Source organism: Glycine max, chromosome 18 (genome assembly GCF_000004515.6).
Source record: "Glycine max cultivar Williams 82 chromosome 18, Glycine_max_v4.0, whole genome shotgun sequence".
Classification (NCBI taxonomy): Eukaryota; Viridiplantae; Streptophyta; class Magnoliopsida; order Fabales; family Fabaceae; genus Glycine; species Glycine max.
Window position 1 is genome coordinate 54150581 of NC_038254.2, and position 26515 is coordinate 54177095.

General features: G+C 30.9%; 3 protein-coding genes across 6 annotated transcripts; 2 read left to right on the forward strand and 1 right to left on the reverse strand.

Annotated features, from left to right (window-relative positions):
* Window positions 1-2336: 2336 nt before the first annotated feature.
* Window positions 2337-12508, reverse strand: LOC100818890 (leucine carboxyl methyltransferase 1 homolog). 2 transcript variants are annotated; one of them, XM_003551666.5, is made up of 13 exons: window positions 12327-12508; window positions 10813-10901; window positions 10573-10715; window positions 9454-9501; window positions 9130-9211; window positions 7553-7655; window positions 6176-6296; window positions 6048-6095; window positions 4816-4899; window positions 4441-4505; window positions 3644-3695; window positions 3233-3271; window positions 2337-2801 (listed from the first exon to the last, which is right to left on the reverse strand). In XM_003551666.5, the coding sequence occupies exons 1-13, from the start codon at window positions 12392-12394 to the stop codon at window positions 2745-2747; spliced, it is 999 nt and encodes a 332-aa protein (XP_003551714.1). In that variant the 5' UTR covers window positions 12395-12508; the 3' UTR covers window positions 2337-2744. The 2 variants fall into 2 exon arrangements, with proteins under 2 accessions (XP_003551714.1, XP_006602875.1); XM_006602812.4 differs by having other exon boundaries at window positions 7553-7610; window positions 12327-12499.
* Window positions 12509-13135: 627 nt separating this feature from the next.
* Window positions 13136-20104, forward strand: LOC100816423 (COP9 signalosome complex subunit 7). 3 transcript variants are annotated; one of them, XM_006602813.4, is made up of 9 exons: window positions 13136-13529; window positions 14072-14147; window positions 15134-15222; window positions 15853-15942; window positions 16637-16681; window positions 16798-16868; window positions 17348-17480; window positions 18889-18974; window positions 19767-20104. In XM_006602813.4, exons 1-9 carry the CDS (start codon window positions 13296-13298, stop codon window positions 19786-19788), a joined length of 846 nt encoding a protein of 281 aa, XP_006602876.1. In that variant the 5' UTR covers window positions 13136-13295; the 3' UTR covers window positions 19789-20104. The 3 variants fall into 3 exon arrangements, with proteins under 3 accessions (XP_006602876.1, XP_040868103.1, XP_006602877.1); XM_041012169.1 differs by having other exon boundaries at window positions 13229-13529; window positions 18872-18974; window positions 19767-19830; XM_006602814.4 differs by having other exon boundaries at window positions 13232-13529; window positions 18869-18974; window positions 19767-19830.
* Window positions 20105-24708: 4604 nt separating this feature from the next.
* LOC100819961 (ethylene-responsive transcription factor 2) lies at window positions 24709-25203 on the forward strand. The gene has a single exon (XM_003551667.1). The coding sequence runs from the start codon at window positions 24709-24711 to the stop codon at window positions 25201-25203; it is 495 nt and encodes a 164-aa protein (XP_003551715.1).
* The last annotated feature ends 1312 nt before the right edge of the window (window positions 25204-26515 follow it).

Below are 26515 nucleotides of genomic sequence, written 5' to 3' on the forward strand. Positions count from 1 at the left end.
CACGTACACATGCCTCCCTTACTTGTATTTCATTATTATTTCTAAGAAAATAATTGTGTGTATTTCTCAATGTCATAAATAAATAAAACCATTTAAAGGAAGATGCTGACTTAGGGATGAGCATCATGTAGGAAAGATACTACTAATTGGCATCGTTGTGTGGTTAGAGTAGCGTACGTCATGCAAATATCCATAATTTGACCTATTATTAATCGATTATAAAGACAACGACAAAACTTGTTTATGCTACCTCTACGTACAACTTTTCGCAAATGTAATCATGTTGCATGATTGCGGCACTAGTTTCATAATCTTTTAGTTTAAATTATTACTCCCTCATTTAAATACTAATTATTGTATAAGAAAAATAAATTTATCTTAAAATGATTATTATTTTAACTTTTTAATGTAATATTAATTTTTTTATAATATTAATAATATGGATTAAAAAAATTAAAAATAAATTAATAATTATAAGATTAATTTTGTAAAATTATTTTTATTGATTTAAAATAATTTAGAACGATAGTTATTATAAAACGGAAGGAAGTGGTATATATGTGTTTGTGTTAAAAATTATTTAATAATGAACATAAAAAAGAAGCTATTTAACAATCTGAGAGTCAGTATAGATGGGAGCCAAAGGGACGAAAATCCTCATAGAAATAAAAATTGAATTTAGTCCCCTGGAATTCATTTTGATACAACATTAGTTGTTTGCTCTATTATATGTACAATTTTATGTTTGTACTTATTTAGTTAGAGCCTTGCTTAGTTGCCTTCTGTTTATACTTTGTATGCAATGGCTGACTTTCGATCGATAATAGTGCCTTATTAGTGTGATTGAATCAATCCTAATCCAAATCCAGCTACAATAGTTAAAATAATAGTTTATATATTCACGCACAAAAAAGTAGTTAATTGTATATACTAAATAGTTTATGTTCTAAGCAGTATAATCATTTTCTTACATTATTATCCATGAATTGTTGTATATAGTAAAATTACTTATTTTTGTTATAAATATTTTACAAGCCTTGTAAAATAATTTTTACTAATTAACAGTACAAATTATTTTACAGTGGTAATGTACTAAAGTTAAATACAACTAAAAATACGCATACTTTATTATTCTACCAAGTTTCACTTTAAGAACTCATCCTAAACTATTTAAATTGTATTTAAATAATTCTAAAATGTGGTGCAAAAAATAGAGTAATGATTTACAACAGTCCCATGGTACAAGATTTTTGTGTGCATATCATGATCCGATAGAAACCCAAGAAAGGGTAATTGAATTGTACGTCTGTACAATTGAACAGTAAAGGGCACTGATCTGAGACAGTACTAATAAACAATGCACCATTGCTGCAAATGACGAACGATAAAATTTTACACCATTGTTGCTAAGAAATTGTTAAAAACTGATTTGGGTATAGATAACATGTATCTTTATAGAAGACAAACTAAAATTGAATAAAATTATCATGAATGATAAAATTTTATTTTCAAACATTTAACACAATTGAGTACACACACCTTAAACTCGATATTTCCAATTAAACTAAAATAATTTCTTACTAATTAATTCATGTGATAAATGATTATTAAAACCTATGCTCCTAAACAAAAGCAGGGGTGAAAAAAATTATTGTTTTTGGTCAAATGGGGTGCAAAAAAATTCTATACTTCACCATTGTCTTCTGCTTCATCTGCTATAAATCACGTTTTGACCAACCCATCAAACGAAAGGAGGTACCATATCTCATACAAAACACAGCCATTGATCAGGTTCAGCCATATATTCCAATACAACACCTTTAGTTCAACCCGAGAAAGAGGAAACAAAAAGGGGCATGCAAAAGAATGCCAAAATATTGATGTTTTAAAAACTGACCTAATATTAAACAAATAAAAGTACTAGTTGATAATTTATTGATTCATCTATGATTGAATATTAATCAAATCAATAGTAATTAAATTTATATATTATTAACATTATATACTATTTCAAACAATAAAATAGTATAAACTATACTATTAAGATAAAAATTATAAATTAATATAAATAACTAAATTATATATTTTATAAGATAAAAGAATTAATAATTACCAAGACAATTTATACCGATGTGTAATTCTTAAATATGTACTTTTATTTATATTAAAAATGTTTTAGATTCTGTAAAAAAAAAAAGTTTTAAATTAAAAATAATATTCTAAAAAAATACCTCTTCAAACTGATTTTCACAAGTAGCTCACTCTATTCTTTACCAATTCTCATTGATTCCAGTTCAGTGTTTAAAGCAATGCAAAGCATAGAAAAACCGTATGTGTTGAAAAGCAGAAACAATACACACTATGTTCATATTTCTTTCACATGGACATCCCCACACAGGCCTAGAGTATAATGTGACTTTAACAGTTGGTGCTGTGTGGGAGCCACCACGTTTTCTTTGCCAAACAGCTAGCAGAAAATGGGAAGTATCTATGCTTTGTGTCAAACAAACAATTTCTCAAGGGATCTATACAAAAATACTAATCATCCATATGCTTGAATTCTCATACAATAACCAACAAGTTGCTTTACTGAGAAAACCTTTTTCACCAGACAACATCCCCTGCAGTGAGCTGGCAGGTGCCACCGTCATACTTGCTGTATTAACAGTTACAGCCAAGGACGATACTTAGCAAGAGTGATATATAATATAAATATATATGCTATTGGAGTGTATCCCCGTGTTTCATGAGGAAGGAAGCCCACTGTTTTCATTAACAAAACCAAAATCCCCAAAAAGACCCTGCATCATGGATGAAAAATCAGAGTCAATGCTAGTCCACTATAGTTCCTCAAAACCATAAGTACAAAAAGAAATAGGATATATGGAATAAATATAGTCCCAGCCACCACAATCATATTATATTTTCATGTTTGGAATCATCTTCAGAAACAGAATCCTATTCCCCACCTCATCCTTATTCCAAATTATTATCTTGTCATCACTCATCATGATGATAATCTAAGATTGCTAGAAATGGTACAGTAAAAGTAATGTGGTCTCTAATTTCAATTCAATGCAGGCAAGATATAAAGAATACACATGGTCACTTTATTCATGGATTGATTTAAATGATGTGCTGTCCTATACTCCTATTTCCTTTCCATACAATAAATGAAGAAACTTTTATTAATTTGCTGCATACGACAGAACAAGTATGATCAAGATCATACCATGGCATCATTGATTGCATAAGCCACACAGTAGTGCTCCTGAAAATCAATAGAAAGAAAAGAAAATTAATATTGTAATAGTGGAATAAACAAAAGAGGAACTCTTCATAATGGATGACAAGCAGCACATTGGTAAATTGTGGGTCATGTAACCACCAATTACTTGCATTCAACTGACGATTGGTTACATCATGAATTCTTATTTACTTTTAGTCTCTGACCAATGAATAAAAAAAAAAAAGAGAAGAAATAAGAACAAACAATTCACATCCCCACTTGAAATGAGAGACGATAAACAATGGCCTAGACCCCCGCCCCCATTCAAGGCCCCAGCAAAATGAGAGTAGCAGTATTCAGACACTTTTTATAGCAAACAATTAACAACAGAACAATAATAAAAAGCTGACTTGCCTGCATCATGTACCACTCTTCAAATTCATCAAACAATTCCAGCCGTTCAATCCTAAACGATAAAGTATTACAAATTAGTATCTTTAGAGAAAATTTACTAAAGAAACAGGCCACCAACCATAAAGTAGATAGAAAGAACAGAGGGGATGGAGAATCAGGGAAGAAAGAACTGCCTTTCATATGAAGATATGAACTTTAGTATCTAATAGAAATCAAACAGTTCCATCATATGACAATCACAAGATATTGATAGAACGTAGTACCTTCTACAGATTAAAATGCTATAGGAATACAAAACCAGGAAAAATGCTTCCTTAAAAGAGAAGCCAAGAAATCGAAGCACCAAGAAAAAGCAATTATTACCGATGCTTACTTAGGCAGAGCTGATGTGGGACCACTACCCTTCCCACCCTAAGAAATTTGGTTTTTCTATCATTATGTTTCTACACCATGACTTTTACAGCAATAGAAGTTATAGAACCTAATCAAAATAATCTTTTTGTGCATAATATATTATTATACTGTTGAACCAGACACAACAAAAGGACCATGATGACTACAGAAGGGTACCATAAATTTGTTTTATAAAATTTACTCTACTTTAATCTCTGCAGGCCCCAAGGTTATTGCTGTTGCAAACAACTAGTATCATCCTAGTTTAAGATAAATTAGCCTGTTGTTATTATTCAGCTTATTGCCTTTAGCATTAAAACATCAGAAAACACTAAAGAATTTGTAAATTTAATGCATAAACTTCCAGATCTAATTCAGCAACAGAAAAAAAGAAGAAAAAATACCTGCGTCTTTCTTGGGCATCAATAAAATCATTATAAACTCTCATCATGTCCCAGGCAACAGACTTCTGATACCCAGAAAAAATAAAAGGCATAAGAATATTAATATGTTAGTGATAGAATAAATACACATTAATACTACACGATGAACCATATCTGATGATGTTGATAGTAATTATGATAGCAAGAATGTAGAATCTGAACCATTTCTAGTTTAGTCTGCTATGTTCTTAGACTATTCATGCCTAGATGACTCTCCATCATTATTTAGAAGGTTTTCCAGAAATGTAAATTGAATCACATACCAGATGCATGGTAATATTTAAAAAAATAAATAAACACAAAAACTTCTTTTCTAGCAAAAATTACATGATCTACCTGCCATCCTTGGTCCAGAAATAATTTTTCCTTTGCAAGTAAAGTTGGCGTAGCATAAATACCCAACAGATCACAACCTCGATACTGATGCAAAACAGGAAAGTCAAATCATATTATGATTTCATTTCATATACATCAATGTATTTAGACACAACTTTTATGCACCAGAGATGGATATCTTTAATAGAAATAAATTAAACAGTTCTTTTTTCAACTCAAACCAGAAACTTTTCCTCATAAACAATGGATGCATGACTTTCCATTATAGGATAGCTCCAAGCAAAAATGACTGACAAACTCAAAGCAATGCAATAAAATAAAATAAAAAATTGAAAATAGTTCTAATTTTACACAGTATGATGCTCTTGCAGTAAAATGGGACATTTTTATGGAAGCAGTTTTTCTAGTCATTGAAAAATTATGTCAGGTAAAAGGAAGTCCACGAGGCACAAATTTGGGGAAAAAAAGTAAATATTCATTTCATTAGACATTATATTCTTATCCATGAAAAACACAATGTTTATTGGCCAAAATATGCATTGTATTAACCCTCAATCTGAAATTCAAGGTAGAGTGGTTATAAACAAAGACTAAGAAATTTTCCACTCCAAATTTTCAGTCAAAGTAAAAGTTTGTGAGGCTCAATTCATATGACTCAAGTAATACCTTTTTTTACACTCCCTTTCTATCTTCCCTTTCCCCTTCTTTATAATACTCAAGTAATACCAAACGGGATTGTAGTTCACTACTCACTATCACTCAGATATCTGGGAATGAAAGTTCCAATTTGATAAATGATCCCAGAATAGAATGAAAGTGACTAATATACTCATTCTGCATGAAGACAGATCATAAAACCCAAAACTTTACATAAGTGCCATCGCCTGAATGGAAAGAATCCTGGGGTGTAAAAAAAAAGTGTCCTAGGGAAATAAACTTCAAAAGACTAATCTGTGTAGCAGTGATTGCTGGGTAAGAAATAAAATTGATGTTACAAAGAGCAGATAATAAGATATCCTTCTAGAAGAAACTAAAAACCAAAATTAACAGGAAAAGAAAATCCAGTAAGAATACCATTATGGGCACAAAAATAGTATAATGAACAAAAACAAATGTACAACAATTAGAAATTCCATTTTTGAGATAAGACATTTCCAATGGTAAGGGTAATCTGAAATGAACCAATTGAAATCCAAAAACCACAGTATAAAACAATTTTTTTACATCCATACCTCCAAATTCCGTATCATTTGTTGTCCAAAAGCATCATCTGGGTGGATCTGTTAGCAAAAAACCATATAATGCAAAGGTCCTATTTTCTTCACATAAAAGTAGAAAAAGAAACTTTGAAGGCTCTAACCTGCTCATAAAGAAAAAATATTGCTGTTGAAAATGTTTGGGAAGCCCAACCAACAATTGCACGAGTTGAATCAGGATCCAAGTAGATCAGAACACATTCTGCAATTATAAAAGTTGGCAGACTGATAACAATATCAGAATAAATCAAATCAATTTATCAAGATTTGGTCATGAAAGAAATGGAGTTTAATTTAAACCAAATGCACATTCACCTTTATATACACACACACACACACACATATGATGAGGAAGGATCAAATTACACTGGTGTAAATTTGACAACTATTACACCATTTTATAACTTTCAGACTAGATAATGTTTTCTTAAAACTCATTATTGGATTGAAAGTTCTTTTTACATAGATCACATATGCAATATTTCATATTAATCTAAAATCATTTGTTACCTCGTTCATATAATTAAAATCGACGCAATATAAACATTTCAAAATATACTAAAATATAGATTATTTGATTATCTTCTTGTTGTTCAATTTTGACACAGAATATGTGGATATAATTTAACGGTTGGATCAACAAAAATCACATTCTATATCAAGTTATAAAAATGGTGTAATAGTTGTCAAAAATTACACAGGTGTAATTTGATCCCTCTCTTATATGTAGGTATAAAGTAGCTAAAGATTAATCAACAAGTAATAAGCATTAAATCCTCCAGCATGTGAATCTGTTTAGCAGATATAAGAACAGAATTCAATAACTATATATAAACAGTAAGCACATGAAGCCATACAAAGAAAATGGAAATTAAGAATTCTTATGCTTAAACTTGATTTCTTCCCGTCATTTTCCATTATGTTAAATATGTAATTATAAATTGTGTCTTAGAAAGTGAGTTTGGGCCTAACTTAACCCCAGAAATTATCCCATATGGTGAGGTTGTCCTCCACTTCTATACTATATTTTGGCACTATTTCTAGTCGATGTGGGGGTTTTCCCAATATAAAAGGAGCATATTATCACTTTCCAATTATAAAATTAAGATGTATTTCCTTCAAAATCATTTTAAAACTTCTAGCTGCATATTCTGTTGTAAGCTGTGTAAAGAAACACAATAATGCTGTTCGTTGTCCAATTATTAAAATCAGAATTATTGTCTTTTAATGAAAACTATTAGTCATGAAATTAACTAGAGAATAAAAAGAACAGAAGCACAGGATAAGATATCGTTACTATCTTTAAAAACCCTTTTTGAATTAGAATTTTCTGATTCTAAGAGGTTTCAAAATTATTCTTCTATTTTCCTAGAAGTGATTGATGCCTTCTAACAAATAAATTATATGTGAATGGTAACAGAATTTCACAACTGTACACAAAAGAATGAGAGATAGAAAGAGAGGTGACTCCCAATACATACCTTGGATCCAAACCAGCATGAGTAATAATAGCACTTAATTGTTGCACATCACGCAAATCTGCAGGGAGTAGTTTATAGTGAGCACTGAACACTTCTCCTTTTTCTGGCAAAGAATGAAACATTACAATTTACTAGCATTAGTTTAGATCAGCAGTAATCATGCATGTTAGTTTTCAGAATTAATGTCCAACAATCACAGCAAAAAGATCAAGTTGATTTTATTCTACAATGCTACAAGTCAAATGAATTCTGAGATTAGGCCTAGTGGCAGAATCAAAGTTTCTCTAATCTTTTGACACTCAGCTTTCAGTTTAACCAAGCAAAACTTTTGACGAAGTTTTAATGCATACATTTGAAGGGCCACAGATTAAAGTATCATGAGATTTATTTTCTCAATTTATACTGAGATTACTTGATGGGTCTAGATCCCAGTTCCAGCTTTACTCACAAATATTCAGATAATTAATCTAGGCACTTTCAAACATAGCAAGCAATCATTAAATAAAATGTTTTAAGAATTTATAAATAATTCATTCTATCTTTTAAGAAACTATAATACCCTCTAAAGTATCATCATCACTCCTCACAACCCAGCTTCACATCCATTTACTACATCTAAAATGCCCAAAATTAATTCTTAACACTAGCATATGTATTTAAATGGTGGAACAGATTTTATTAACGGACATAAAGACTGTCACTTTTTGGTAAAGTTGTAAAGTTGTGCCTTGGTGACTTGTTGGTCATGGGTTCGAATCCGGAAACAGCCTCTTTGCATATGCAAGGGTAAGACTGCGTACAACATCCCTCCCCCATACCTTCGCATAGCGAAGAGCCTCTGGGCAATGGGGTACGAAGTTTTTTTTTTTTTATAAAGACTGTCACTTTTTTTATAACATTCTGTATGGCTAGATTAATATGTCAAATGACATGGAACAATAACATATTCCTTAAAATTTGTAATCGAAGCTTTCAATGTCATATGTGCGTAGACACCATGTGTAGGGCTAGAGGAATAATAGAAGGTAAAATTTTGGGAAGATTTGGAGGAGGAAAATCCACAGGAATAAAAGATTTTCATAGGGAGGTGATCTGAACAGAGTTGCCGGGGGAATGATGGTCCATGCCATAGCACCTACTATCACTAGTCCCTTTTCCATTTGTTTCTATTTTTTATGAACATCAGCTTTTCATGTTTGCAAGCAGAATTGACTGGGCCTCTGATTATGCCATTGAAATCCACTTTGGGGGAATTACTTGACATGCATGGCTCTGATCCTGGTATAAAAGATTGCTGCAGGAATCTTAGATAAAGCCACAACAAACCAGAAATTTCACTTAGCATCAATATGCTTTTTCCTTTCTCTATTGTTCGGCTAAACAATCGATGAGGGAAGGGGCTGCAACACTAGAGGGACTAGATGTGTAGAGTCTGAAAACTTTAAATATACTCTTAAATAATGTTTGCACTCTTGAACAATGCACCACCACAAAAGGAAAGGATCATAAAAAAATGAGAATAAAAACCAGTGGAGAACATCCCTTCGGTTTAAAGCATCAGACTCAGTATTGCTTACCTCTTGATATGACTGCTGTCTCGTCAACTTTATTCCTCAATGGGCTGCAAGTTTCAATAAGTGCTGCCTTTTTACTAGTTACCTAGATTACAAATACAATAGTGGTTTAACTTTCATTATCAATAATGGCAATAAAGCTAAAGATTTAAAAACTATAAACAGCTTTGTTCCTCTTCATTTTGAAATTAGATAAGTATTTGGTTAAACTCAATCTTATTAATCATGACAAAGCATCTATAAATCAATCCAACTCAAAACCCATAACCAACAAGATGAAAGGCTGCATTGGCAACTAAAACCTTTAAAAGGTATTCAAATTTCTACCTCCTTAAAATCCACTTCCACATATAAATAAGGTGCTTTCCCCTCATCCTGCCAAGAAAAGATATTAACATTTAAGTTACAGCTGTAAGTAGGCACACATCACAGATTAGTGAAACTAAGAAATAAGATTACAAGGAGAATTGGAATTAGTGGTAACAAAGTACAAAGTTTCAGACTTTCTGTTCACATGCACAATCCCATCTAAACAATAGGATGGAGGCTACCAGAAGATGGCATCAGGCTCAAATGAAGCTACATATAAAATATATTTTGCATCTTTAATGTGCATGGGTTAATTGGTGAAAGAAGGAACCAATTTTCCTCACCAACCGGCAAAAATAGTCCTATAACAACCTGATTAAAAATAATAGGAAAAATTGTGCACATAAGCTTTTGGCAAGTTGTACAACTGATTCAGTTTAGGTGAACAACAAAGAACAAGAACAGAACCAGGAGAGAAAGCAAAAGTCTCGGTCACAAAAATTTCACAAGGCATGGATACTGGATAGAGTCTTACATATCTATATACACAACAACAACAATAGCCTTATCCCACTAATTCAAATATTCTACCACTCACTTGAATTTATTAAGAGTTAATCAGTAATTTAACATTATTATTCAGCCACAATTCCAATCATGCACCTACTCACCCTTTGTCCATTTTTCTTAAACTTAAATAACCAATCCACACAATTTTGCTAGGAAGTTACATTCCACCTCCAAAAAAAAAAGATTTTGAGCTAAAAACACATTTGTGCTGAAGTTACAAAATAATCCTTGCTCCCAATGTCTTTGTAAAGTGTTGCACAAGAAATGATATTCTGTCTCATAAAGATTAAGATTAAAACAAACAGCAGCCAGCAGGCAATTAGCACAGGAGCACCAACAAGTACTACAGAATGAAAAGTGCTCTCATAGCATGTCAAAACACAAAATAAATTTTCACCAAGATTGAAATGCAAAATCTTTGGATGAATATGAATTTCAATCCAAACCTTCACTCAATCCACATGGCTCCACAACATAACAAATCTATATTTTTATAGGCAAAAGTAGATTGGCTCTTAAGTACAACTTGTGCAGTACATATAAGAACTCACAAGGAAACCCAAGCACCTGCAACTGAAAATATGTTGTGTCAAAACCTGCTCCAAGTGATAATATCTGCTTCTTTATAGGGGGATCTTCATCTGACTTCTTCTCAACATCAAGAAACTGATAGAGAAGTTTCCGAATAGCAGCCCAGCGAGCAAAGTAACCTATATACTCACAAACAATACAAAAAGCACCAAGTAACTACTAAGTTGAAGTGTCGGTACTTAAACAAGTCAATTCCTTAAAGAAGGTGAATCCTACCTCGATTAATTATTGGAGATCTCCTAACAGGTCTTCTCACGAACAAATGAATGTAATCATCTTTCATGTATCCCTTTTTCACACATGACCTACAACCAGTTTATGGAGATTAAAAATTCATCATACAATACTAATCACCAAAAAAAGAATTATTAATTGTATAAAAATGACATTATAATTCATTTAAACTCTGATAAAAGCTGAATACAAGATGAAATTTTGAAACAAAAAATAAGAAAGAAGGAGCTAGCTTTTGGGGTAGAGTTAAGCCCAAACCCAGATTCTAAGATGGTATCGAAACCTATCCTAGATCAATTCAAAGGATCACCCACCATGTTATCTACACACCAAGCCCAAGAGTGTTGGGTGAGGAGTATTGAAAAAAACCCAAGTTCCACATTGGTTAGAGATGAGGGCAAGATAGAGTATATAAGTGAGGGGCAACTCTCACCTTATGAGTTAACTTTTGGGGTTGAGTTAGACCCAAACTCACATTCTAAGAAAAAAATCAAGTATCAACATTACCAAACCAATGTTACATGGATTGTCATATGTACATGGTGCATGCCTTTTCCCGGTACACAGAACAGAGGGATAGACTGAATCAGATTGCTATCCGGGATCAAAATTCATTTAGAATTGAATCAGTATGCATGAACTTCAATCAGTATTATTATTATGAGAACTGGGATGGAAAAAAATTTGGATAGTGATAGTCTCATTTTTCCATTTTAGAAACCAGGTGCACCTTGTCTCTTCTATCTGTCAACTTTGCAGCTGGCTGCTATGGGAGGTTTTTCAATTCGTTGAGTCATCAACCCACAGTGTAGTATTTACCAATACCATAAAGTATACAAAACTGAAATGTAATCATGGTTTTAAATTGCAGTCCGCAACTGCATCGTGACCGCATCAGCTGCATTTTCCCTCAATTGCCTGCAACACGAAGGGTTTTTTGACCAGCACAACCGCAATTTAAAACCATGAATGTAATTTTTCCAGCCAATGTTTCCTCAAAACCATGTTTTAACTTTCAAGCATGGAATCATGGCATGCCATGACTAAACAACATTCTCTTTACATTTGTTGCATTTCATCAGAAACCAAAAGCATTTTATTCCACTAAAGAGCCATTCAGTACTACTGAGACAAGATTCAGCTACATTAGTGCTTATGCTAAACCACACTGGAATCCCCAAAAGGAACCATCTAAGTTAACTAACCTTCTACAATATTCATTTTACATGTGTGAATGCAACCAAAGCAAGTAATACAGAAGTAGAACAAAAAATATATAAAAAATGTTAAAATTTCCAGAAAGAATAAATGACGGAAAATTCACTACTTTTAAAAATCTAAAATAATAGCACAAGAAAAAAATAGGTGGAAGGATGAAGCAATTTAGCAATTACCATAAATTAATCAAATCAGACCAAAATATCTCATTTTATAATTCAATTTTGCAGTGGTCTAAGACACAAAAAGAGAGAGAGAGAGAGAGGAGATGTTCGAACAATTTGCTGGCGGAGGCGTCATCGTTGGTGGCTTGCACCGCTGCAGTGTTGCTGTGTGAATCTTCCATCAAACGTGATCGAACTCTCGCTTGTTAGGTTTTGCAATGGAGAAAGAGAATCGCAACACCACTAGGTTCTGGCGCCGAGAGAGAAAAAATACCCCACCACCTAAGCTCTGCAACTACATAAAAGAAAATTGCAAATATTTATATGATGAATAAAATATAATTATAATTTATTATAAATAAATACAAAAAGCAGTTTTAAATTCACAAATTATGTCAATTTTAAAATATATAATAAGTAAATATTTTTAAATATATAAATAATATTTGAAAATTTTAATAAATATTTATTTACTGACAATAATATTAATAAGAAATTGTCCAACCAGATACATAGATTAATCTTTAGAAGACAAATATCATCTCCCAATTTAAACTATAATATTTTAGTTATTTTTAAATTAAAATAAATAAACAATTACAGTTATCCTGTAAATTATCTGAGACTGGATTTATTGTTTGAATTTAATTTTGTTAATGTTGTATTGAAAAATGATGTTAATTTCTCTAAATATGTAAAAATTTGATTTTAATTTTTTTTTTAAATATGAAACATAAGAATTCATGTAACACAATTATTATTATTAATTGTAAAATTTGTTTTACAACTTATTATATAAATAACATTTTTCTTAACAATACGATCCTCTAATTCTAATGGAAGAACAATAGAATAATTCTGTTCTAAAAATACCAGTTAAGTAACAGTAGGTAATTATTCGTTTAAACACATTCAATTATTTCAGATATTAAACACTTTATACATTTTACCTTCACTAAATACTAGTATTAAGTACTACTACGTTTGATTTAATTGTTTTGATTTCCTTGAAAGGCGAGCCATTTTTTATTTGAATATTTGCAGCATCAGTAGTGAGTAATTAGCAAAAAAAAGATTAACAGCATGGATGGGATGGTATATAAGGAGAACTATAGAGGCAAAGAAGAGAGTAGTGATGAGCGCGAAATTGAAACGCTAAAGATGGAGAAGAAGCAATCGGAGGTGATGGAGCAGTTGGTGAAGCAAGCCTCTGCTTCCCCCAACGCTAACGCACTCACTTCCATCCTCGTCCAAGCCACTTCTCACCCCAACGTCTTCTCTTTCTCTCAATTTCTCGCCCTCCCTAACCTTCTACAGGTTCTTCTTTCCTCATCCTCTCTCTACGCTTCTTCTGAAATGTAAGGATTTAACATCTCAGGAATTTTCCTCTAATGAAGTGACCATGGATCAAACATATAAGTGAACTTGATACTCCACTTATAAAAAAAATAAAAATAAATTTAAGGCCATGTTTATGGATCTTATCTATGGGGCTCTACACTTTAAAGGCTTTTCTTGATTTCTTACTCAAATCATGATCGTCTTTTATTATTATTATTGTTATTATTATTATTATTATTATTATTATTATTAGTGCAGTATTTAGTTTCGGCGATTTCTGTTGCCGATTTTTTTGAGGTAATATGAAAAATTGTGAGTGAGCATGCTGTTTTTGCCAAATCAATTTTGTGAATAGTTCCTCAATTGGTCATGTATTCATGTTTTATGGCGAGCATTTTTATTATAATACGAAAGTTTATGCATGACATGAGAATTGAGAACGCTGTTTTTGCTGATTCAATTTTGTGAATCAGTTCCTGCATGTCTGCTGTAATTTTTTGAGTCGTGATTTTTTGCAGCTTGAAGCAACTGAGAATTCTACTTATCTTGATATGCTTCGGTTGTTTGCACACGGAACATGGAGTGATTACAAGAGTAAGCCTACAGATTCACCTTTTATGTTTTGTTTTTTTTTTCCTTCATACATTTATATCCAGTAGGTGTTTTCCTGCCTTCATTGATTGTTTTTCTTTTCCAGTAGAATTTGGTTGATGTACTGGATGAGTATTTGTAGCAACCATCTGTTACTATGAGATGACATATTCATGGTGAATTATGACTTTTGAATTTATTATTCTTAATGCAACTGCTGGATGTTAGCAACATGAGATGGAAAGTTGTAAGTTTTAATTTCTGTAAGGAGGTTGATTGGGTGATTGAAAAATGAGGAGAACCTATAGGGTAAGTGGGTAACCATTTTATTGTTTTGGCTTTTTTAGTTGTTTTTATTTGTTTGCCTATAGTGACTATTGGTTTTAGATTTTTATTATTTGATTGTTTAAGAATTTCTGTGTCTTTTCTTTATATAAATAATGTATTGATTTTTTAATTTGTGCTACTTTCGTTGAGTTTATATTTTTTATTCTTGATATTAATTGGTAATTTTTTTTCATTAAAAATCTGCAGGACATTGTAGTTTATATATTACAGTTTTTTAACATCACTGCCATGTTTCTGCACTTGGCTGCAGCACCATCCACCATCAAATATGGTGTATTTTTAGCTCGTTGCCTTGAACTACTATTCATTATTGACATCACTAGTTTTATAATGCTTCTCGTAGCTATTGTAATATTACGGGTTTACTTAATTTAAAGTATGCATGCTGGAATAGAAGATTATTTTCATTTTGTGATTTCTCATAGCCCACTATTATTGTGCCCTATAATACAAGAAGCCTTTAGACACCTCACATTATTTTCTACTTTGCAGTTTGCAACAATATAATAAGGAAAATTCGTACATTTATATTCATTTAATTATTTTTGTATTTTTTTCTTGTATCTTTGTTTCTTTACAACTTTGTACATAAATAAATAAAAAAAATAACTGTGTTATTTAAAAGTTTAAGTTGCTTGTAGGTAATGCTGATTGCTTTCCTCAATTGATACCTGATCAGATCCTCAAGCTTAAGCAACTCACTGTTCTTACACTGGCTGAGACATACAAGGTATTACCTATTAGACCCGCTGTTATTGACTGTCTTGTATATATGTGTGTGTGTGTGTGTTATTTGAGTTTGGGTGAAAAAGAATTCTTTCTGCTCTGTCCTGTGGTTCTGCAATCCCACCCCTTTGCGATAGTGCAATGTCTTGAATCGAGGTGCTTATGCCCGGATTTGCATTTGTTAGATTGTCAACCAATGTGCATACAATTACTTGCTTGTAGTTCTTGTACAAATATAATATAAAAAATACGTCTTATAAGGAGGGTAAATTTCAGTGGAAGTGTGCTGCTTTTACATCTGGTACATTTTGAAACACTCACATCTTTTATTGGTGCTGTCCTTTTGCTTTTAGATCTGTTATGGGATAAGGTTTTCCATGGTGTTTGGCTCAGGGTTGTTTGAGAAATTAGTTCTCTTCTAATTACACTTTAGAGGATATCTTATCCTCCCTTTATCCCTCTTCTTCTTCTTGCTTGGAATCTATTCCTTGATTTTGTATAGGATTGTTTGGTCGAAGTCATTTTAATCAATAACACACTAAAGTTTCTTCCTGGTATTGCCGTTTGAGGCTGAGTGTCTTTATATTTTGACATTTGTAATCAATTTTTAAAAGTGCGTTTTATTTTTCTTTAGGTACTACCCTATAACCAACTGATGCAGGAGTTAGACATGACAAATGTTCGTGAACTTGAAGATTTTCTAATTAGTGAATGCATGTACTCGGTAGGGATCATTCTCTTCAAGAGAATATATTTCTGCTCAAACTCAAATGTGGCAAAATTAATGGAATGTGCATTTACACAATTGTTATTATGATTATTTGTTCATTGCTATTGTAATAAAATAATTCATTCAAAAAGAGAGGGGAGTTTGAGGGTATAATAACATCCAATCTTTCTAATGGAAGCAGTAAACATCAGCAAAAACTGTAGTAAATTTCATAAATCACCCAAAATCTGCTAAAGGAAATAATGGAAATGTTTGGGGATTATTCTTACAAGATCTTTGCATATAAAGCAAATCATTTGTGTTAATACTATTTGGTATCACAATCCAAACAACAACTACTCTTAGGGATCTGGGAACATTGTTGTAATTATTGTGATTGATCTGTTAATGCTAATGCCTATAGATATTGAATAAAATGTTCTTTTATTTATTTATAATTTTCATTTAGTCCTCTGCTAACTCATTAATTTTTATTTGCTATAATGATAAAAATGCATTATAAATAAGAAATAAATTTTAAAATAAATATATTTATCATTAGTTTATGCCGCTTGTTTTTTTTTCTCTAATTTTTATTTGCTGGCTTTGTGCTATTTTCTTTTATAACATTTTTTAATAGTCATTATGCAGAAGAAGTTAGATTCTCAAATTAATAAATTGGTTTTCTAAGTTTTCTTGCTTTCATTAGGGAATAGTAAGAGGAAAGTTGGATCATCTGCGGCAATGCTTTCAGGTCCTAGCCCATCATCATGTGTTATTTTTTAAAAATTGTGCTTTGGATCCCTTTCTACCTTTTAATTTAACAAGTCCTCTATAAGGAATTTAATTGATCTTTGAGGGTCATTTCAGGTCCAGTTTGCAGCATGTAGGGACTTGAGGCATGCTCAACTAGGGAGTATGATACAAACACTCTCTAACTGGTAATGCATCTTTTTATCAAGTAGGAGCTTGAATAACCTGTACTCTTATGTCTGATTATTAGTAAATCAACTGCCTGTATGTGGAAAAAAGTACTTGGATTGCCTCGTGTGATGGTAAACATGGCTAGTGAGACTGGATAGTGGTAATATCAGTGTAAAATTGTAATTTCTCTGCCTCATTACTTCAGAGCTTTGAATTTTTGAACTATGGCATATTTTGAAAATAGGCTGTATTTAGTTTGCTCAGCATCCGAGCTCTATTGGAGTTGGTTTGATCTTCCAATTATCAACTTGTCTCAATTTTTTTATTTTATAGAAAGCTTTTGATTCTTAGGTTTTTGCTTTCCATTTCTGTTTGTCTTGTTTGTGGTTCAGAACTTTTCAAAATGGTATATATCTATGTTCTGCTATTTTTTAGGATTTGATCGAGTTTCTCTCCAAAATACTGTTGAAATTTAATTCATGACTTTGAAACATAGGTTGTCTACATCAGAAAATCTGCTTGTTTCAATTCAAGAGAAAATAAAATGGGCTGATGCTATGAGTGAAATTGAGAAGAAGCACAGGAAGGATGTGGAAGAGAAGGTACAAGAAGTAAAGTCTCTTATCAAGGTCGGTTGAATTTATTTTCTTCCTTTCTTTTAACAGCATCCCTCCCCCCTCCCCATTACAAATGAGAAAATGTCCAATAAAAAATTGCTTGTGTGCATATAATTCTGATCTTGTATATAACTTGTGGCTTTGTGCCAGAATAGATGTATCTACCCTTTGCTTCTGTGGGAATCACGATTATTTGGTGTAAAGGGTTTGTACTGATTATGTGGAAGTTTTCAATTTGCCTTTTGTGCATTTGTGTGTTTTGGGGTTGGTGTTGGATGATCTGGTGGATGAATAATGCAAGCTGGAATTCTTATGTCAGCACTATTTACCAACTTGAAATAAATATTATGCAAATTATCAACTTAAAATGATTAAAATATGAGGACTTTGATTATCTTCATGTGAAAAGTTTCATGTTCTTTCTTCCATCCTCTCTCCTATCCTTTCTAAACTCGAGAATTTATTGTTTGGAGTTATATCTGAGCTAATTAATGTGGTCACTTTGCTTTGAAGGAGTGGAAGCCAAATCCATATTGTCTTTCCTTTTAGCTCTCAGCAACTGATGCCTAGTACATTTTTTTTTTATCTTAATTATGGCAATAACAGAATCCTACCAAGATACTGTATGTATACGATCATGGCCAAAAGCTATCATATCAACAATCTAGGAAAACTGCTATTAACAACTTCTGGATAGCTTCGGTGCTTTAATCTAACTCAATTAGCAAACTGAGGGTCAAACCATTAAGTGTGATACAGTAATACCCACATATCCTTCTATTATTTAACGTCCCACTTTTATTCTGGTGATTGCCTAGAAGCTAAATCATGATACATCCTTTTTTCATTTATGCTGATTGTCAGTACCTACTTGGGGCATTCATGGGTGGGATTCTGACAACTGAATCAGAAATAGTAAGAAAATATGGAAAATTTATTCAAATCAATCCCCTCATTGTAGCTCAATAGCAAGATGGATTCATAAACAGAAATGGTTATGAAAAATTGCTGAAAAAAGAAAATATGATTCAGGTATTCGAGACCTGGACTCTCCCATTTTCTTATTTATTCCAGCCTTCTCCTTATTAGAAATTATTGTCTACTGGATAGTTACAAACTCTTTCTTCCCATTTATTCCTACCCTCTTTATTACAACTATTTTCCCACTAAACAGTTACAACTTATGACTCTAATATTCTATTACCACTCTTCCTCTTCCTGCTATAAACCTTCTCAATGGGTGATTTACTAACACATTCTTAATTTCGTATATTTGAATGGAACCAGTCAGTATCTGTTAAATATTACAAAATAATTGAATAGAATTTTCTTTGTTAATTGGCTGTTATCTTTTATTGTTGGGATATATTTGTCGATGTGTCTTTCTCATTTCATGGCAGAAGTTACACATTGTAAACAGGCCAACATTAACTTTGGGGGCAATGAGGATATTTGCTCTGAATCTCTTAGTGTGATGGATTATGAAGATTTTGGCCGACTGAAGAGGTATTTTGGGACAACTTTGTATATACCAGAGTCAAGTATTAAATTAATGGGTAAAATATATATTAGGTCCCTTAATTTTCAGTCAAAATTAATCTTAGTCCCAATATTTTAAAAACAAAGATTTTGGTTGTCACATTTTTATAATTGGTGAATTTCGTTTCGTCCCCCTTTGATGAACTTATGATACTAGGATGAGAGACAAAATTCACCAATTACAAAATGTACAAGGACCAAATATCATTACTTTTAAAGTATAGGAACTAAAATGAGGGCGAGCCCTGGTGCTACGGTAAAGTTGCATATTTGTCGGTTGGTCATGGACTTGAATCCAGAACTAGTCTCTTTGCATATGTAAGGAGAAGGCTGTGAACTATTATCCTCTCCCATACCTTCGCGAAGCAAGGAGCTTGCACCAGGGTATGCTAATTTTTATAAGAACTAAGATTAATTTTGACCGAAAATTGTGAGACCTAAAACACATTTTAGCCTTGATTAATTATCTTCTATGATCAAACTAATCTTGAAATCACCTGACTGCAATACTAAAAATATATTTGCTTCTTGACTGGTCTACCATCTTCAATATGTGAATGAAACTGGGTTTTCTTGAATATTGCTATGTATAAATATTTAGCGACGTAAATCTCCACATACATTATAATAAGTGACTGTCCCTTTCTCCCCCTTCCCCTTTCTTTTGATCTGTATGGCATTGTAAAGAAAGTTGGATATAAATGTTTTCTGTAGCATATATTTCAAACTAGAATCTGATTGAGCTTGGGAAATTTGCAGGAGGCGGAAAATACTATTTTGAACATTGTAATAGATGAAGACGCCCATTGGATGGGTAATTTAGTAGCTTTAGCTTACCTGATTTTCACTTGGCATGCTGCAACTGACAATACAGCTTTTGGATCTCATCGATATTGAACTCCTGTCACACCACAATGAAAGATAAAAACAAGGGAAAAGAGGAGAAAACATGTTATTTCTTCAGGGTTGTACTTTGGAAATTGATGGTAATTGTTGAACCAATGTTAGTCATACATATTGAGTTGGCAAGAACAAGCTAAGATGGTAGTGTGTGATCTTTTCTTTTTTTGTTGGAAAATGATATGCTGTTTTTCAAATGGTAAAGTAATTTTAGCTGTTGATAAGAACAATTAATGATTAGTATTATGTGCACATGCATAATAAATCATGTACATGTTAGAATATTAATTGTTAATTTTCTAATTAACTATAGAGCTTATTTACTTTGCACTTATTTACTTTAGAAAGCCAAATTTTTTTAATACTAGATATAATCTAGGTAAAAGGGAATGCCTCCAGCATAATTGACCTGAACAAACTTTCGTGCTATAAGATCCATTTTAGGGTGTGACGAGGGGAGGGAAGATTTTGCCTTAGCACTATGTCTCTAAAGATTGTAATAACCTAGCATCCAATGACTTCTTTGGATAGGCTGTGCGAGTGACCAAAAAGAATGATATTTTCATAAGCCCTAACAAAACAATTACTTTTAACCCTTTTCAATAATTTATTTATTACTTGATGTATCAATTTAATTCAACCTGATTTAATTAATTAATTATGCTAATTTGGTCCAACTAAATTATATCGATTGAATTGTTATGAAATTGCATTTAATGTTGTACATTTTTCTTTTTATTGCAATGGTGATAATGAAGTTATAGCTTATAACTTCATATCTTATTTCATATATTATATTAAATAAAAGCTTCATGTATATTATCAAAATTCCTCACATTAAGTTGATCCTAATGAGTGTATTTAATGTTATATATCCTACGTGAAGAACATTGTATCCATTGTTACACATTAGCATGTTGTAGATACAATTTTATTGTACGTAAAACACTCAAAACTCTGTTTGTTTAAACTTATTTAAAAAATATTTTTTTTGATAAAATAGACATTTTTTGTGTTTGTTTTTTTTTTTAAAAAAAGAAGAAGCAATTTTCTTTTTCTTTTTAAGTAGAAAATCTTATTTGCATATTTACTTCTTAAAATAGTGTTGTTTTAAAAAAGCAAATTTCTTATTTTTTCTTTTTCAATTTTAAAAAAATTGGTCAAGTGTTATTTATAAAGTACTAACACGTGAACGTGATGATACATACTTGTTTTTATTTTTTAATTAAGATTAATGCTAATTTATATGGTATTAGACATAACAACGGGTGGGGATGAATATGTGATTTTCATCTCCATTGAGGTTCATATATACCTGTCCCTCAGTCTATTATCTTAAAAACAAAAATTATGGCAAGGAAAACATAAAAATTAACTTTAAGAAAAAAAAATTGAATAAAAACAAATATATATTATTATTTATTTAAGGAAGTACAATAAGTATAAAATAAAAGGCTTCACGCTTCAGAAAGAATAGAGATCAAGTATAAAAGTTTAAAGATAATTAAGTAATATATAATATAAAATAATTATAATTTAATCATTATACGTGTTTGGGACGACCATACAAGTACGAAATATGTCCGTACATATTCATTCTCATACCCCTATCCATTTAAAAAAATTGAATATTACTCATATTCATCTCCAATTAAAATGAATATTTTTCGTCAAAATTAAAACTATTTTGATATCCACAAAATACAGATTTATTTGTATGTCTATATCCTACCTTCGGCACAGCTATATATACTCCTAGACTAATGATTTTTTAAACTACAATTGTGCCACCATATCTAAATTCACCTAAACTAATTAATAGTCATGGATAGAATTTAATCATGAATTACTATTGTTAATATTTTTTAAGATAATTATTATAAAAATTAATAAATTTATCATATTTAATAAATTGTAATTGGACAATAATATGAAATTATTTTCTCCTTTAATTATATGACTTTTTTCTCATTGTTTATAAGTATTTTTTAAATATCCTTTATATTGTACTATTTTGGTCAAAATGTCCCTCATGTGTTTCTTCTTTCTCACGTTTTCACTCCACCGTCTGCGGCTTCCTTGACTTACTATTTGGTGTGGCAAGATTGTGTTTGAGAGACAATAGTTTATGAGAACTTGCTCTTGTTTCTCCCAAGGTCAACAATTGCCACGTGAATGGATATGGCGAGCTGTACTCTCACATGCCAATTTACTGCATTGAAAGATTTTTTCTTTCACTAATTTATTTATAAAAATATATAATATCTAATTTAGCAATGGTTATAATATTTTAACAAAAGAGTTATACATAGGGTAACATAATTATTTAATCTTAAATTATCATATATAATAAATTTATTAATTTTTAAGATAATTATCTTAAAATAATTTAAATGATAATTTATTATTTTTATAATAAATTTTTAAAGTCATATTTAAAATATATTTAATTGATTCACAATATAAAAATATTTAAATTGACAGTTACCAAAATTAAAATTCATAAGGTTTATATCATGCATACACAATTGTCAATCGTATGAAGAATAGTTTGTATTTCTTTTTTACAACAAAAAAGAATTGTGAATTTATTTTTTATTCATAAAAAATACATTTTTTTACATTTGATAATAATCTTTTTCGTATTATTATTATTATCATCATTATTATTATTATTATTATCATCATTATTATTTTCAGCACCACTATCTTAGATATAAAATTGATAAAGTAAGACATTTGTGGATCACCAAATAATAACTCTACCCAAAACTTTTGATTTTAGCCTAATTTAATTATAAAAAATAGCTCAATGGCTGATAGACAGGATGAGAGTTACAGTTATATATTATATTTTGATCATATTAGTTAATGCAAGATGTCCAAGTAGTTAACATAATCTTAAGTTTAAACCATATTAGATGTTGTGAGTTAAAAAAAGATTAGAAAAAAATTATGAACACACGTACATTTATAAATAATAAACAAATGCATTTATTTTACGAAAAAAATAGTGTATATATTTATAATGTAACACTGACATTTAATCAATAATAATGTATTGAAACTCTTTTACAAATGTAATTTCAAAGTTTAATATAAAATAATTAAAAGGCACTTTCTTTAGAATGTTTCAAATACTATATCGACAGATGTTTTGTAGGACAATCAGTGGACTGTTAGTTAATTAATTAATCAGGATTACCCCAATCTATTTATTTGACGATTAAACAAGTCATTTTAAAAAAACGTAAATGGGTTAATTTTATAAATTCATGTTGATTATAATAAATTGGTCCATAAAGATAATTTATAATTGGGTGGTAGTGTAAAAGCTTTTACACAACGTTAATGAAAATCAATTAAACTCAGAAATCAATGAGATCATCACCAAACTATAACAAAAATAAAATACAGTACACTGTTAATATTTATATAGCCGTTAGGAAAGATCTGGAGAACTTTGACTATTAATAATACTCGTGAATTGCTTCGATGTTGTTTATCAAACTGCAATTCTTCATACGACCGACAATGGTCTATGCGTGATATAAACCTTTTGATTTTTAATTTTGATAATTGTCAATTTAAATATTTTTATATTGGGAATCAATTAAAAATATTTTAAATATGACTTTAAAACAATCATCATAAAAGATGATATTAATGTAAATGGTGATTGAGGTGTTGGGATGATAGTGGTTATAACGATGCTAATAATAATAAAAAAGATTATTTTTAAAGATAGGGAGTGTCTCTTTTTAAAATTAAAAATTAAATTTACAAATTATTTTTTAAAATAATTTTAAAAATAAATGTAAAAATATTTTGAAATAAAGTTAAAAATTATTTTAGTTGCATGTAAAAAACAAAATAAAAAATTCACAATCATTCCAAATGATGAGTAACTAATACTCTTATTTTCTTGTTAAATTTTGAAGTTAAGTTAAAACTAAGTGTGATTTATTTTTTCGTCTCTATTCATAAAACTATATAAGTCTTATCAATGTATGTCTTTTATTACAAATTAATTAAAATCGTTTGAACACTTATACTAATGCCTAACATAATAATTATTTTGCTAATAGGCCGACATAAGAAAAAGTTTTACCCAAATATACTATCTATAGGTAAAAATTATACCTACACTAAATTGTATATGTCACTATAGATGTGTCGGTATAAGTAACTTCTTTTGTAGTGAGTGCATAAGCAGGGATTTATTTGTTGATTTTTGGTGCCACTGGTACCTTATAATATAATTATTTCCCTTCCAAAAGAAAACTTAGACCAATGTCTTAAGTAATAAAGACTTTGATTCCTTTTCATATGATTTCGGTTTGAATTCTATGTAGAGAGATATGCGCCCTGGAGAGCTTTACCATCTTACGTAAATGTATTCAATTGGACTACAACTAACTAAAATTCAAAGATACTTTCAGATATTAGCAGTTCAAAGTAAAAAAAAAAAAGTACACTTTCCAAACAAAATGCCCCATTTGGAACTCGTTTTTTGTTTACTAAATATGCATTCATACAAACAGAACATGTTTTTCCAAATTTTCGTTTCCAGCACAAGTCAACAACTCAACAACTCAACATGAATATATACATAAAATAATATAACATGGTCTGCAAATTAATGACTGAGCATGCATGTGTCGATCGAGAACAACATCACACATATAGTATACTATCTATATATACATTGTGCATGCATGAGTTCCTTAGAACGTTGTAGTAACAACAACAAACTTATCTCCAAATTCAGACACTGTATACCTTCAGCAATATTAAGAAGATGGATAATTATTACGATGCTACTACTGCTACTACTGAATCCGACATGACACTTTCGGACCTTATTCAACATTACATGCATGATGATGAAGCCAATGCTTTGAACAATAATGTGGAAGGTGCTAAAGCACAAAAAGAAGTTCCGAAATGGACGAGGTACAAAGGAGTGAGGCGTAGGGCACATGGAAAGTTTGCTGCTGAGATAACAGACCCAAACAAAAATGGTAGGGTTTGGCTTGGGACTTATGACACTGAAGAGGAAGCTGCTTTGGCCTATGACAATGCTGCTTTCAAGATCAGAGGCTCCAAATCCAAGCTCAATTTTCCTCACCTCATTCCACCCAAGCTGCCATTGGATGCTTCAATTGCAAGTAGCCAGATGAGTGACCCTCCTTCTTCATCATCCACATTTGAGGATGGTTTAGAAGGATCCAAGAAAACGAAGGGGATAGCTGGTTTGCTAAATAAATTAGCCCATGAACGAAATAGAGTTTGAAGGTATGTTCTTATTTTGATCAAACGAAAGTTATATTAATTGCTACATTTATAATTGATAATATGAAACAATGTGATATAACAACTTACTGTATCAAAAAATAGGTGATGCGCTATATTATCATTCTATTACAAATCATTGTGTAATAAATTTGATGATATATTTTTATATATCAATAACAATTTTAAATTGACTAACATTGTAAAACTGTTTAATATCTTCTTTCTCCCCTTCCCCTTCTTTCTCCCCTTCCCCTTCTTTCTCATTTGTTGCAAAACGGTGAATATGTGATGTTAATATTAGTTAAAAAGAATTAACTGCTGGATATTGAACCCCAAGTGCTACAGGCCTACGACTATTAAACTTGTATGAAGATGATATCCTTGTTATTTCATGCACATACACTTAGCCTTGTAAAGAAAATTTTCTGTCAGCAGACTAGTTTTGACTCATTTGTGATGCCAATTTGACATTTGAAGCAAGTGGGACTGAGGGAGGAACGAGGGTGGCTTACAGTGGAAACTCAAGAACTTGCTTCACGTGTCCTATGATTTGTTACCGATGGTTCAGCACATTGGTGGTAGTATTTTTTGTGTTTGTTTTAGTATCTATCTTGAGAGGGAGAGCAAAAAGGCATGTGAGTTTTTTTTAATTGAATTTTAATCCCATCCATTAAAATTGTTTAATTGTGATATAAAGGTTAAAAATAATTATTTTCATTTTCTCATTTTTAAAAAGTTTTCTCATTTGAAATATCCTTTGTGTATATATAATTATTACATAGAAAATTAAGTCTCCGGCATTGAAGCTAAGCATATCACTTCCTTTAATTAATATTAAGCTAAAAAATGATGTTTCCTTGTAAAAGTAATTTGTGAGTTATTGAGTTGTTTTAAGCTTTCTCCCAAACTAGTAGAGTCAACTTTTTTGTCTTTAAAATGTAACTTCTTTCTCTACGCCAATAATTCCATTCTGAGATCCCATTTTACACTTTCCTTTTTTTTTTTCCTTTGAAGATGGGATGGTGCTAGGATGATAATGTTTCCCACTATAGAATATACACAATACTAGTAATTCACAAATATTCTATATATATATATAGAATAGACTCATTCTACTTGTTATTGTGTAGAAAAAGATAACACTTTACTAGTATTGATGCAGGTGTTTTTACGTTAACGCACATTCTACCCGAGGGTTGTGAATTTTACAATACACAAGGAAAATTAGTTTTTTGTTGTTTATTGTAATACAATACACAATATAAACTAGCTAGTTTCCACTGTTACTACACAACAAAAACTTATTTGTA

What these genes read in the sequence shown, in the direction of transcription:
- LOC100818890 (XM_003551666.5), bottom strand. Translation starts at nt 12,394, where the DNA reads ATGGAAGATTCACACAGCAACACTGCAGCGGTGCAAGCCACCAACGAT. An exon ending in AAGAGTGGTACATGATGCAG is followed by an intron (nt 3,272 to 3,643) that starts GCAAGTCAGCTT and finishes ATTGATTTTCAG; the next exon opens with GAGCACTACTGTGTGGCTTA. An exon ending in ATGCAATCAATGATGCCATG is followed by an intron (nt 2,802 to 3,232) that starts GTATGATCTTGA and finishes TCCATGATGCAG; the next exon opens with GGTCTTTTTGGGGATTTTGG.
- LOC100816423 (XM_006602813.4), top strand. Translation starts at nt 13,296, where the DNA reads ATGGATGGGATGGTATATAAGGAGAACTATAGAGGCAAAGAAGAGAGT. An exon ending in CACTGGCTGAGACATACAAG is followed by an intron (nt 15,223 to 15,852) that starts GTATTACCTATT and finishes ATTTTTCTTTAG; the next exon opens with GTACTACCCTATAACCAACT. An exon ending in AAGTAAAGTCTCTTATCAAG is followed by an intron (nt 17,481 to 18,888) that starts GTCGGTTGAATT and finishes CATTGTAAACAG; the next exon opens with GCCAACATTAACTTTGGGGG.
- LOC100819961 (XM_003551667.1), top strand. Translation starts at nt 24,709, where the DNA reads ATGGATAATTATTACGATGCTACTACTGCTACTACTGAATCCGACATG.